General features: G+C 49.8%; 1 protein-coding gene across 1 annotated transcript; it reads left to right on the top strand.

Moving 5' to 3' along the window:
• Nucleotides 1-1,085: 1,085 nt before the first annotated feature.
• LOC101977244 (zinc finger DHHC-type palmitoyltransferase 19) lies at nucleotides 1,086-9,929 on the top strand. The gene is given in 7 exon segments (XM_078041171.1): nucleotides 1,086-1,115; nucleotides 1,212-1,362; nucleotides 1,673-1,995; nucleotides 2,737-2,815; nucleotides 2,818-2,878; nucleotides 2,880-2,984; nucleotides 9,047-9,929. Coding segments are annotated over 7 exon segments (1,137 nt in total). The 3' UTR covers nucleotides 9,435-9,929.
• The last annotated feature ends 4,575 nt before the right edge of the window (nucleotides 9,930-14,504 follow it).

Below are 14,504 nucleotides of genomic sequence, written 5' to 3'. Positions count from 1 at the left end.
AGGAAGAAGTGGAGCTAGGATGAGCAATGAGTACTGTTGGCTCCAATTAGGACTGAGCCTGAAAGGGTGATAAGAACCACCAAATTGCTCCCCATGCCATTTATCCAGAGACCATATTATATGGTTTTTGAATTAGCCTGCTTTCTGTTGCTCTAACAAAATACCTGAGGATGGGTACTCTATAAAGAAATGAGGTTTATTTATTTCAGAGTCCAAGATTTGGCAGCCCCTGCAGCTGGACTTTAATGAGGGTCATCACAACATAGTGAATGACATCATGTGGGAGGACATGCAAGGGGTAAAGATTTCATGGCCAGGAAACTTGGGAGGGACAAGTCTTGCTCTTTTTATAACAACCCGCTCTCACAGGAGCAAATGGGGCCCATGAGAAGTCCATTACTTCCTTTCAAGGGCCTCATCCCCAGTGGCCGAATTACCTCCCACTAGGCCCATCTCTTGCAGGTTCTACCACCTCAACACTGCCACACTGAGGACCAAGCCTTCAGCCTATGAACCTTTGGGGGACAAACCACATCCACATCATCACAAGCTCCAAAAAAGCCAACACTGTAAGAGCAGATGTCCCAGTTTACAATATGTGCGTATGTGGGGTTAGGGAAGGTGTCTCTGAGAAGTCACTGGAAGCAGCCAAAGCCCCCATTCCTGAACCTCTGTGATGTCACACTTGACATTTCTTCCCTTCTCTGCTGTAGCCAAAACAGAAGAGGGATCTGGTGTCCCTCATTTCTCTGAGAACAGGAGGCCTAGCCATGCCTTTCTCACAGTATGTCATGCACCAACTCCAACTCTGCTCAGATATTCCTGGTTTCTCCCAATCCTCTTTCAGCTTTAATGCAATGCTGCTGGTCACTTTCAGTGGCCTTTTCTCCTCCTCATGAATGTCCCATGCAAGCTGTCAGTTTTCTTAACAAAGAGAAGGGAAAATAGACAATGATAGTGCAGAGGCAGGGAAGTGGAGAGAGAGGGTCAGCAGGGGAAGGAGGATATAGAGTTAGAGGGACCCGATGTGCAAGCACAGAGGTCTAGAGTGCCTGATGCATTTAGGGAACTGTGGGTGACCGATAATGCTGGTGACATTTGGTGGAGTCTTCATGGTCTGTCTATAACCTGGATATTTAGAGCTGTCCTTAAGGTGTGTAAGTCTGACCTCAGGTGAGCCAGGCCTCACAGGGAGCTCTGGGTTACCACAGACTAGAACTGAGCCTGGCTCTGGTTTCAGTTGCAGGTGGCTGGCCCAGAATGGGGAGTGGGCTTTTCCCGAGGTTATGGGACTTCTCTTTGTCCTAACCATCTGCAGTATGATTTCTCTCAATTTCTCAGATCCTGGTATCTTGCATCGAGGTAAGACTTCAGACCCCTGAGAGAAGGAGGTGGCACCCCAAGGGCTGATGCCTACAGAGGTGATTTCTAAAGTGCTAACCCCACCTATGAACTCAGGATCCCTCTCTCCATGTCATCATTACTTAGGCCCTGGCACTTCATTTCCCAAGCCACTGAGGTGAGAAGAAACAGAATCCTGGAGGTTTTTCAGTTGCTTTAGAAGGGAGGACTGAGCAGGCTAGCAAGAGAGGCAGCAGGCTCTTCCAAACCACGCAGTTCACTCCTCCTCCTCCCCATTTCACACACGGCTCCAAGCACTGATCACTATTCCAAAGGGGGGAGTGCCTTATAGAGCTCTTGTGGCTGGATAGCACCTTCTCTCTGACTGCCGCCCATCTGAGTGGTCAGCTTGCTCAACAGGGACCGGGATTCCCCTGCCCACCTCCTCCCCACCCTTCTTGTTGCCCAGTGATACTATGGGGCGGCCCCAAGCATCAGAGTGGTGGAAGGGCCTCCTGCCACTGCCCAAACCTCTTCCCATGCCAGGAGCCTTCAAGCAGGACTCTGAGGCAGCATATGCCCTGGTGCCCACATTGTTCCTTCCACTGCCTGCCCTGGACCTTCCACTGCCCCTTATGCAACATCTGTGTGGAGGTGAGTACTCCTCCTTCCTGTTCACTCTCCCTTCCCCAGGCACCTAGCCAGGACCAGGATTCTCACATCATATGTGGGCCAGGGGTGGGTATGAGACCATCTTCCCAGACTGCTAAAAGTGGCTCTCAGCCACTCTTGGTCATTTACATCTATATCGCCTCTGTGTCTGTATGTGTCCTGAGAGGCTGGCCTTGCTTGCACAGGTGCTGACAGGCAAAGGGCATCTCATCTGTGCTGAGCCTGGTGGAGTCAGGGGAGGGAAAGGCAGTGCCTGTCCCATCCTCTGGCTTACTGATACTAGATACCCAGACTTCTAGGCTGACTGATGCCTGTCCACCTCTGGGTGTCCAAGCTGGAGGGTTTCCTGGGTTCTGAGTGCTCTTTTCTGACGTGCACACCCTGCGCGGACTTACATGTGCAGAAGGCTGGCTGGACAAGCGAGTTCTTTACATCCTTATTCAGTATCTGAGAAAATAGAGGCTCAGACTTACCCTATACCTGCTTGAAGTGACACCAGGCAGGTCTTATCTCTAAAGACTTCACTCATGACAGGTGACATGATGAGCCATGGCGTCCTAACTGTGCTCTAACCATGGAAATGCTAGTTTCGCCCTGGAGATAGGAGCCCATGCATAGGGCCAAGAGCAGGGGAGTCTAGGGGCTAGGTTGGGGGAGGCCTCAAGATTTGGGGCTGATGGGCTAGGCCAGATAGACCCTCAAGACCTTCCTCCTCTCCCCTAGGACTTTGACCACCACTGCAAGTGGGTCAATAATTGCATTGGTCATCACAACTTCCTCATCTTCTTGCCACTGCTCATATCCCTTGCCTCTACCTGAGTGTCCTGATGGCTACCTGCCTGATATTCCTCCTGCACGAGACAGGGGCCCTTCTCCCTGGACAAAGCCATGGCGTATCCACACCGTACCAAGGGCCTGCACTGGGAAGAGCACAGGCTTGGGACTGGAGAGACCCACAGCCAAGGGGCAGGGTAACCGATGGTGGGGCTGACGTGGGCGGGGCTAGAGGGAGGAGCCGCTTGGGAGGACCTGTGAAGGACAGGTTGAAGGCGAGAGGGGTCAGGGAGATGGGCGGGGTAGGATGGACTGTGGAGTTAAGAATCTAACGGGGCCAGGGAGTGGGGCAATGAAGGTTGAAAAGGAACAGGAGGGACAACAACGCGGTGGAGTGAAGTTTCGCTTGGCTGACTGGACCAAGTGTTTGGTCCAGGGTGGAAGAGTGGGTGGGTGGGGCTAACTAGGACGGGGTTGGGGAGGGCATGGTCAAGTAGAGGGGCGGGGCCAAGCTTCATCCTAGCTCTACCTGCCACCAGCCTCCTGCTGCCGCTCATCCTGTTCCTGCTGATCCAAGCTGCGTGGGTGAGCGCCGCCAGGCGCCCCTAAGAGGGCCAGGTAAGCAGGGCGGAATGTTCTTGCACCTCTGGGGCTCCAGCACTTTCTGTGCTTTCTCCACTACCCTTGCTTCTTCAGTCCTTCTGGACCCATCCCTTAAAATGCAGCTCAAATCTCTCCTCCCCCTGGAGCTCAGAGTTCCTTCTCCCTCCTGGGTGCATTATGGAGAGCCTACTGTGTGCTAGGCTGAGTGTTATTTGAGGGATGTGTGTAGAGGTAAGTACTTCCTGCACTTGTGTTGATAAGCACCCTGCCATCAGAATAACACCGGCCGTCACCCAGGAACACTCTTGAGAGGGGGTCATAGCAGAGTGTCGTAGCAGACTGGAAGAAACTGAGAGTTTGGCGAGGCCCACGGTTGTAGAGGAGGACATGCATCTCTTTATGTCCTAGGTATCACTGTGGAGAGGCAGAGGACAGGGGGACATTGCCTGATGAGAGGCACTTGTGCAAAAAGGCACAGAAACCCGAAAGTAGGATGTTAACAGAATAATGAGAAAAAGGCTCTAATTCAAGCCTAAAGTGGCATGGGCATGAAGTTGACCCCGTGGGGGTCAGGATTAAAAAGACCCACAAAATCAAGCGTGGAATTTAGTTTTGATGAAGGGGAAACCTGGGAGCTATCGTGGGATTTTTTAAAAGCCGCTTATTGAGGAAATGGTAAAAATTACCCTTTTTAGTCTATACTTAGGGATTTTGACAAATGGATACTGTCCTGCATTCTCCACTATGACCAAAGTTAGACCAGTTTTATTACCCCAGAAATCCTTTCATCATCTTTTGTTGTCAGTTTCTCTCCCTATGTCCTGGTTTTTCTTTTTCCAGATTCATGTAAAAATGGAGTTGTTGTCTTTTTAGCCTGGCTTCATTCACTTAGCACAATGCATTTGAGATTCATCCATGTTATTGCTCACATCAGTAGTTCATTTCCTTTTATTGTTATGTAGTATTGTATGGATGCCCTACAGGTTATTTATACATTCACCAATGGAAGGATTTTTACATTGTATCTAGTTTTTGGCAGTATTTTTTGTTTGTTTTGGGTTTTTGTACCAGGGATTGAACCCAGGGATGCCTAACCATTGAGCTACATTCCCAGATCCCCTCCCACTTTGTGTTTTCTTTATGGAAATTTTTTCTTTTTTTAATTTTAAGACAAGTTCTCACTAAGTTGTTTAGGGCATCGCTGAGTTGCTGAGACTGGCTTTGAACCTCCTGCCTTAGCCTCCCAAACTTCTGGGATTACAGGTGTGGGGCCATGGTGTCCAGGTAGTTTTGGGCAGTTACAAATAAATTTGCTACAAACATTGGTATATGGGCATTGAACATAAGTTTTCATTTCTGTTGCGTAAATTCTTAGGGGTGTCATTATTGCTGAGTCATAAGGTAACTGTTTATGGAACTTTACAGGAAATTGTCAAATTTGTCTTCTAAAACCACTATACAATTTCTAATTTCTACCAGAAATGTATGAGAATTCCAGTTTCTCCACATCCTCATCAACAATTTGACCCTATCATTTGTTGTTATTTTCTTTTGTCTTTTAATCGTAACCTGTCTAATAAATGAGTTGTGGTATCTCATTAAGGCTCCAGGTTGAGTTTTCCTAATGAGTAATGATATTTTCATGTCTTTTGCCCATTAAAACAACAACAACCAAAAAAAGGGGTTGTTTTCTTATTGAGTTTTAAGTTTTCTATATCAGATTCAGATCTAGGTTTTGCAAATCTCTTCTTGCAATCTGTGCCTTGTCATTCCTTTTTCTTCATAGCATCTTCCCAAGAGCAGGAGTCCTTAGTGTTGTTTTTCCAGGACTGAGGGTTGAATCAGGGGTGCTCGACCACTGAGTTCTCCCCAAGCATTTTGTGGTTGTTGTTCATTCTACATAGAAAATTATATCATCAGTGAAGAACAGTTTCATTACCTTCTTTCCAATCTGTGAGTCTGTATTGTTTTTTCTTTTTAGTGTTGACTAGGAATGATAGGAGTGGGCATCTTTGCCCTGGGATTCCTTTAGTATGGCAATCACTTGACTAAAGGCTCTTTCAGGAAGACTGGTGGGCAGCATCAATGGGGGGAGGGGAAGCTTCAGACTCTGAGACAACTGAACAGACAGAGGAGCCTGTCTGCTCATCACCTCCCATCCTTTTAGTCAGGGGGGAGGGAACCACTGCCATATGTGGTTCCCTCCCCCCTGTGACTCCTGTGCTTGGCCCTTATTCCTCAGCCCTGTGGTCTGCCTGTCTTCTCCCATCTCCAGCTTTTAGTATCATCATTGAGTTTGCCTGACAGTCTTTTCCCTCCCTCCATCCTGTGGTTCTTCCAGCCCCAGGTCAGGCCATAGGCCATCGCCCTTCCTCCTCTGCTCAGAATGAGGCCCTCCAAGTCCAGGATCCTCAGTCTCAAGGGACTTAAATGTGGTCTGCACTGGGATTCACCAGACAGGGCTCCTTTCCATTACCTGCAGCACCCATCTCAGGCACTGATCCCATGCTCCAACTTTCACTCCCACCATACTCCATTCCCTGACTGCAACTCCTCCTGGAGTCACTTGCTTGGTGGTTGGTGGCAAGGACTCTAGAGCCAGATCACATAAGTCCAAATCACAGCTCTTCAACATACCAGCAGGGAGACCTTGGGTATGCTACTTAGCCACCTGGTTGCTCAGTTTTCTATCTATAAAAGAGGGAAGCATGGGTCAATTCACCTAAGAAACAGAACAGTGGCTGATAACATAAAGTGCCCTGTATGCTGCTATTACTCTTACTACCATTCCTTCCCATGTTTTTGCTTCATCTTAAAAGCCAAGCAACCCCCACCCTTAATGTCCCAGGCCTCCACTCCGCTTGTTGTACCCTTTGTGCCTTATTCTCTGAAAGAATATGCTCTTGAACTTGTTATCCTCCCACATGAGTCTCCCGAGTCGTTGGGATTACATAAGTGTGCCACCATGCCTGATTTGACTGAGGCATTCTTGATTCCCTGAAATATTTCTGGCTGGGGGTGCAGCTCAGTGGTAGAGCTTGTGCTTAGCATGAACTGGGCCTGAGTTCTTCAATCCCCAGCACACAAAGAAAAGAAATCTGAATAAATGAGTGAACCAACAAACAAAAGAATCAACATTTGGGGATAGAAGAAAAGACAGAAAGGAATGGAGAGAAGCCTGATACCCTGATCCCCCCAGGATAAGGGGAAGAAGGAGAGGCAGCAGGAAGTTGGGCAGAAAATGGGGCAAGAAGAAAATTCCACTTGATTTCGGTCCTGTGGGGGTATGATGGCTTTTAAAACACAGAATTGGAGCAGGAGCCCCAGGAGTGGAGCCAGTAAGGGAGGCTGGTCCTGGTGTTTCAGAGCTGTTGGATTCTATTCATGTCTAATAGGGTTCCATGTGGGGAGAGGAAAGTATTCAGATTTTCTGCTCAGTTCTTAAAAATTTACTAATTATCTGGGGCTGTGGCTGTGGCTCAGTGGTAAAGCGCTTGCCTCACACATGCAAGGCACTGGGTTTGATCCTCAGCACCACATAAAAATAGATTGTGTCCATCTACAACTAAAAAACAAAATTTACTAATTATTATTTCTTTAAGCATTTTTCTATACACTATGTACAATCAATCAACATTTTCTATAATTTATATCCATCTAATCAAAAATTCTTTCAGTAAATTTAAAAATTCTGTAAAGTTTTTTAACACTTTGCCATTAATTATTTTTTTCTGGTACTAGGGATTGAACTCAGGGGTACTTTATCATTTAAGCTACATCCCCAATCCCTCTTATATTTTATTTTAAGTTACTGAGGGTCTTGCTAAGTTGCTGAGGCTGGCCTTGAACTTTCGATCTTCCTGCCTCAACTTCCCAAGTCACTAGGATTACAGGTGTGCACCACTGCACCTGGCCCAATACTAGTTTCTTAAGTACTGTGAACACATTAAAGGAGGCAGAACACACAGAACACAATAGTTCATGTTGGTTTTGGACATGGTGGAATATTCCAGAGCTGTCCTGATGTGGAATCCTAGTTCTTCATAGTGGAGAATAGTGTTGAAGATCAAAGTCTTCATGCGTGGGCCAATGGAGAGCTGGGGTGGACAGAGGTGCTGCTGGGCCACTTTCCATTATGACAGAACTTTTGCTAGCTAAATCTCTTGAAGTTGAGACTCAAACTGGTCTGGGAGGAGGAGGGAGCAAGGCTTATGAATGGAGTCGGGGGAAGGGAAAAGTGGAATAAAGTAGAGGAGAAGCCAGTCAGTGTCAAAGGGAGGACTTGACCTTTGAGCTTGACTTTTCCTGTTTTGTGTACTGAAGGATTTCAGCCCAGATTTTCCTGGACCATGTGATTTTTAAAAAAATTTTTTTTTTCGGGGATGTGGCTCAAGCGGTAGCGTGCTTACCTGGTATGCGTGCGACCCGGGTTCAAGCCTCAGCACCACATACCAACAAAGATGTTGTGTCCGCCGAGAACTGAAAAATAAATAAATATTAAAAATTCTCTCTCTCTCTCTCTCTCTCTCTCTCTCTCTCTCTCTCTCTCTTAAAAAAATATTTAAAAAAATTTTTTATAGTTGTAGATGGACAGAATGCCTTTAATTTATTTATTTTATTTTTATATGATGCTGAGGATCGAACCTAGTGCCTCATGCATGCTAGGTAAGCACTCTGCCGTTGAGCTATAGCCCAGCCCTGGCCATGTGATTTTTGACTAGGAAACTATAATTGGGCCTCCCTGCTGCCCTTTCCCTCCCAGATAGTGAAATTCAATAAAGGCACATTTTTTTAAAAAAATGAAAGGTGGGGAAGTGAAGTGGGAGTGGGGTGGTAACAGTCTTTGGAGCAGCACAAGGAAGATCCTAAAAAGTATCTGGAAAGATGGGTGAGAGGACAGGTGTGGCCAATGGAGACAGAGCAAGGATCCTGCACAGGGAGGCACAAGGTGATGAGGAGCCCTGGGAAGGCAGGAGAGGTGGGTGCAGTGTCAGCACTGTCTGGGGAGAGCTGCTCACAAGTGGGTCGAGGGAGAGTCACTCCTCCTAGAAGCCCAGGAAGGCAGGAGGCCCTGGGTCACTCTTGGGCTTCCCTCCCTTGGAGTCTTGCTCCAGGCCTGGGTTGAGCCCTGGCTTAGTCAACCAACTTAGGGAGGGTCACTGGAGATGGCCTTGCCTGATCCTGCTGGTTCTGAGCTCCTCTTCCCATTCCCACCTCTCTCCAGGAACAATTCCTTCAGGGGGACAACTTCTTCTACCAGGGCCGTGCCAGCAACAGGTATTTGACCATTTGTGCATGCTGGGATCCAAGTGAGTTGGTAAACCAGAGGCTCAAGTGGTGGACCCTGAGGCTGGTGGCGTGAGGTGAAGCTGGGTCTTCTTCCCTGGTCCCTGACCCCAGCTCCCAGGCCCTGTCATCCACTGTCTTTTCTGTTGCAGTTTTCTCCAGGGCACTCTGGGAGCCTCTGGGAACTTTTCTTCTCTTGCCTTTCTAATTTCTTGCCCCAAGAAATGGGGTAGTGGGGAACTGCAGCCTGGATGAGGTTCCTGTATGAGAGCCCTGGGCTCTGTGCTTTCCAAGCTGAGGGATGAGGGTGGCCAGGGAGACCAGGCCAAGGGGGGTAGTGACTCCTTGCATTTGGCCTGTCACTCCGCAGGTATTTGTCAGAAGCTGTCTGGCTGCAGAGAGAGGAAGTAACCGAGTGGGATTCCCTGCACACTCTGTGCTCACCAAGATACTCCTCCCCACACCATCCTACAGAGTTCCCTGGGCCCACATCTCAAACTCTGGGTTTCTACACACGTGGGCAGGGCCCCCCAGGGAGTGGCAAGGCTGCAGCTTTCCAGGAGGTGAGGAGTAGCAGGTGTGCACTGGGAGAGGGGTGTCTGGGGGTTGCATATGTGTTGGGGCAAGCGTCTGAGGATGGGCTGGCCCTGAAACTGAAGCAGGATTATGGACCTGGAGGGTGTGGGGTCCAGGTCACAGGACTTCACAGCACACCCAGGTGTCCCTGGATAGACAGAGAGAAAAGACTGCACCGCTAACTTTTTAGTTGGCCTTGGGCCAGTCCCTTACCTTTCTGGGCCTCAGTTTCCTCAGCTATTAATGAGGACTGAGACCAGTCCTGTAGTGTATCATGTTTTATAGGAGAAATTTTTTTAATGGAAATTTTTACTTGAAGTCCCCATGTGAAACATACAGAGTGGAGCATTAGGAGTGCAGTGGGGTGGGTAACCCACAATGCCCCTTAAAGGTCCTTGTAGTGACTTGTGCTGCCAGCCCTCTCCTTTGTCCTGTCTCCAGGGACCCAGGGGCTTGACTGGGAGCTTTGGGGTGGAGGTCAGGGAGAGCCCCCATGTATTGACTCTGTGTTTAGCTTCCCATCAGCCCAATGCTGCAGCGGGAAGCCCCCAGGGGAGGCTTGGCCTCCCCTTCACCCCTTCACACCCAGCGATGCAAGGATGTGCACCTGAACTTCATTTCGTGAGCCCCACATGGAGGTCTTTTGTGCCGAACTCTCATTCACTCCCTTTGGGAATGCCAAGACCCCCGTGCCTGTTAAATTCTCATAAATATTTTTTGCTGTTTCCTGCAGCTGCTCTGCATTGTCTGTTCTAGGTTCAGAGAAGTGTGTTTCCTGGGGGTGTAGGGAAGTTCTGAGGAACTGGGAAAAAAATCCCTCCTCGAAGGGAAGATCCTAGCTCTCTGGAGACCCAACCTCAGGAACCAACACTGTCTGGCTCTTTGACCTTGAGCAAGACACTCAGCATTTCTCTCATCCTTAAAATGTGGCAACAGTAATAATCACAGTGACTGACCTGGCTGGCTTCCTGGCAAGGGCTGGAGATGAGAGGAGAGAAAACCCCCAGCCTGGATGTCAATGCTGGGGATGAACAGACCCTGCCCTGCAGCACCCCTGTCTGACTGCAGGGGGTGCCCTCTGCTCAGGAATTTGAAAACCAGGTCTGGCCCAGCCCTCTTGTGGGAGGTGAGCCAGCCTGTGGCACTCTGGAGCCACCTCCTGGCTGCCTCGTCCTGAGATGTGAGAGAATGGGGACATTCATCCAGCATCTCTTCTGCAACTGTGTCCCACCCTGGTCCCTTCCTCCTGCTGGAGTGCATCAGGTGTTGGTTCTGGTCCTGTCTCTGGGGTCCACTCAGGTCCTATGAGTCTGTAGGCCCCAGAGTTTGGGGCAGGGGGGCACATCAAACAGCGTGTCTGTTAGTCTCCAGAGTGTGACCTTAGGACTGGGAATAATATCACCTTCGTAGTAGGTTGTTGGAGGAGGAGATGAGGAGTTTCATCTGGTGCACAGCAGGCAAGCAATGAATGAAGCTGGAATGATCCATGGTTATTTTCTCCACCACGTAGGGCAACCGACCATCTCAGAATTTCTAGAGTAGTGGTGGTGGTTGTGGGGCGCTCTGAATTTGTATCAAGGACCCCATATCATCTTGCCACATGAAGCATCAGGACAGCCACAAACCATACTGCTTCCTTCTATCCTTGTATCCGGGTGAAACCATCTTATGTAATGAAGGTGGAAGCAAAAGGATGTCACCCAAGGGGTCAGATGCACGTCCCCTAGGGTGTGTGTGTGTGTGTGTGTGTGTGTGTGTGTGTGTGTGTGCGCGCATGTTGGTATGAGCTCAGCCTTGGGGGCTTGTTCACCCAGCCCCTTATCCTCCCTGTTCAGTCTTAGGAGGTGGGTGACCTACGATGCAGGATGTGTCTCCAACTCTCCAGACCACAGAGTCCCACCACAAGACTGCTCTTCCCTCTTCCTTCCCTCCCCCACCAGTCCCTGGAAGCCCAGGCCCAGCCCCACCCGCCTGCCCTGGCTGGAACTCCAACTCTTCTCATCCTCTCTCCCTGTCCCAGTATCTATCTCCCTGGGCTCAAGTCCCTTTGGGGCTTAAGGCTTTTCTCAAATCTTATTCCTGCTCACTTCCTCTGTCTGGGAATCCCAAGTTCATGGGCACATGGCAGAGAAGGAGGGGAGGAGTCTTTTTGAGTCCCTGTGCCCAGGTTTTAGTGCCTGTGAACCTGTGTGTGCAGGAGGGATGGCTCAACCCTGCTGACCAACAGGGGGAAAGGCCGAGTGGGGAAGCCAGAGGCTCCCAAGCTCATTCCCAAAGGAGAGCCCTCCCGATAAACTAGATCTGGGTGAGGGAGGAGAGAGGCAGTCCAGGAGCCTGGGCCAAGGCCTGGATGTGCATCATGGATACTGAATGAATGGGGGAGTGCTGGGGAGAGTCCAGCTCCAAGGGGGGCCGAGAAGGCCAGGCCCCAGTCTCTGGGAAGTTCATGCTGCCTCCTCCAGCCCCACTGACTGTCCCCCTGCCATCCTGCCTATCCCCCTGCCATCCTGCCTATCCCCCTGCCATCCTGCCTGGTTCAGGTCTGCACTCATTGGCTCCCTGCCTTCAGGTATACAGGGCCTCACTCTGTCTCAGGCAAGGGCCTTCCAAGTCCTAAGCTAGATGTGAGACATCTCCTTGACAATCTGGTCCTCAGTTTCCCCACTGGGGAAGGATGTAATTTCCCTCATATTCTCAAAAGAAGGCGTGGCCTTTCCAAAGGCAATAACTTCCTGCTCTGGGATGAAGATTTTGTGAGTGTCTGCCCCTTGCCCCCAGCCTAGGATTCCAAGAATTTCCTTAAGAAAGGCCCTTGGATCAGACTTACTTCTTCTTGAGCGTTAAATGGGACATAGAACATTCCTTCCCTTGACGTCCTCTATCATACCCTCTACCCTAAGCCTTGGGCCAGTCTTGTGACTCCTTGCCAAGTTGAGAGGCCTCAACTGGGCTGCACCCTCTTCCCTTTCTGCCCCCTCTTCGTTTCTTCTGAATGTGCCCTTGATTCTCAGATATGCCCCACCCAGTCCCTGGCCCACGGATAAGGCAAGGGGTGTTATCAGAGCCCAGCTATGAGGCCCACTGTCCACATACCCAGGAAACTCTGCCATCCCTGGGCCAGAGCCAAGGAATGGTCTCCCACGCCTGCAGGGCTACAAGGTGCTCACAAGCTCCTAGAACCTGGGATGGAGAGCCTAGCAGTAGCTCCTTCCCATTTCCAGACCTTTCCTCATGGGCCTCTTGGGAAGTCAGGGCATATAGCATGAGACTCAACCCAGTCACCCAGCTCTGCTACCAACTCATGTGCCACAGGAGAATCTGTCTTCCCTTTACCCAGGCTTGGCATCCTCAAGGTAATTGTTAAATCACAACGCAAAGAATAGACCACCAACTCCAATTTTAAATCAAATTAAAGCAAGCATATAATTCTGACCGGCCAGGACTGTCTCTCCCAAAATCCTTTGGTTAGAAGGCAGTCCTCCAGCTCTCTAGAAGCGCAGTTTTATAGTATAAAAAGTTGCAAAAAGTGGGGTGTCTCAAGATCTTAGAGACAACAGGATTTTGACAAGCATAATACGAAGGAAATGGTTCAGCACTTAGGGAGTAAATTTAGATCCCAACATCAGAATTTATGAGGTGCCATTAGGGCTTCAGAGAGGGTTGTTATCTGGTCAGGGAAAGCCAGACTTGGGTGAATTCAAGGCACAGACAGGTATTCCAAGCAAGTTTAGAAATCGCAGTAATTTATAGTAAAACAGAAATTAACTTTTCATGACTTTGTGACGAGATGGCTCGCAATCTTAAGATGGAATTAGGCTGGGTTCGTCAGTAATCAAAGGTACCACACTGGGACTTTAGGAAGGGAAGGGAATCAGGGCCACCCTATCCAGCTGTCTGACACCCTCAGTTTCACAGATGGGGCTCTGAGACCTAGAGAGGGAAGTGTTTGCCCAAGATGACCTGGTGGCATCAAGCCTCATGGCTTTCTCTGGTTCCCAGGGGACCACTCTCATTCCTGCTTCCAGGGCCATTCCAGCAGAGGAAGGGCTTGGGCAGAGACCACAGGGCCCCACTCTCTAGGCAAACTTAAGCTGGCAGTGAAGTTCAGCACAGGGCTGGTTGCTGATAGGAAGACCAGTCTGAACTCCTCTCCAACCCTGCATTGCGCTGATAGTGCCTCCTGCTGCCTCCTGCTCAGCCCTGCCCTGCTCTGCCCTGACTGCCCCACCCAAGGACACCCTGCAAGTGGCTGAGGGTGGGGCAGGGCGGGGACCCATGGAGCAGAGGAGGTTACTGTGGTGTGGGATCACGGTCCAGACTTCTCACCCCTCACAGGGCACAGGCACCTCTATGGCTACCCTTGTGAGCCCCTGGGCACAGTGCTGGGCACCCAGATGATTCTCCATGTGTGCCAGGATCCTTTCCCTTTAGTTCTTAGCATGCAGGGCATGGCTGGAGGGAAGTAGCCTGGGATTGAAGGTTTGCCCTGGCCCAGATGACAAAACCTTCATTGATCATTGCCTGGGCCAGACCCTAAGTGGTTAAGTGTGCCAAGTGGTTCATATTCTCTCCTTAATCCTCAAATTAACCCTACAGAGTTGTTATTCTAGTTTTAGAGATGAGGAAACCAGCACTGTACAAACTAGTCACTTCCCCTAAGTCACGCTGCATGTAGGAGGCAGAACCAAAAATACCTTAGGCCCTTTCCCAGGACACTGTACCTTTCTGGGTGGTTATCACATTTGATTTCAATATAGAGTAGCAGTTAAGATGCAGGCTCTGAAAAACGGGACTGCTGGGTTTTTCCTCCATGAATTGAAATGAGGAGTCACAGTTTGGTGGTGTTTTGGGATTGAGTTCTTGGTGTGTGAAGAGCTGGACACCCGCACTAGTCCCAGGCTGGTGATTATCGGCATAGTAAGATCCCAGGGATTCATGAGGCAGGAAGTAGCCTAGGATTGAAGGCAGGACTTAGTGATCTGCTCAGGGCCTCGGGATGCTGTCAGTCACCATGACAGCCTGCTCCTGCCCTGTTGGTGTGGGTTCCCTTGGGGCTGGGGCTGCTTCCTAGGGGAGGATCCTGTGTCTGTTCTCTCCAGGCCAACCAGGAACATGTACGATGACCATCCCGCCATGCTATGCCTGTCTTTTAAGAAAGCTGCTGCTTGCTTTTTGTGGTGAGGCAGAGCGCCTCAGGCTAAAGGAAGGCAAAGTTGGCCCAGAGCCACAGCATCCCCAGCTCCTGCTGTCTG

Source organism: Ictidomys tridecemlineatus, chromosome 3, assembly GCF_052094955.1.
Source record: "Ictidomys tridecemlineatus isolate mIctTri1 chromosome 3, mIctTri1.hap1, whole genome shotgun sequence".
Taxonomy (NCBI): domain Eukaryota; kingdom Metazoa; phylum Chordata; class Mammalia; order Rodentia; family Sciuridae; genus Ictidomys; species Ictidomys tridecemlineatus.
This window is presented reverse-complemented; position numbering and strand designations above follow the sequence as displayed.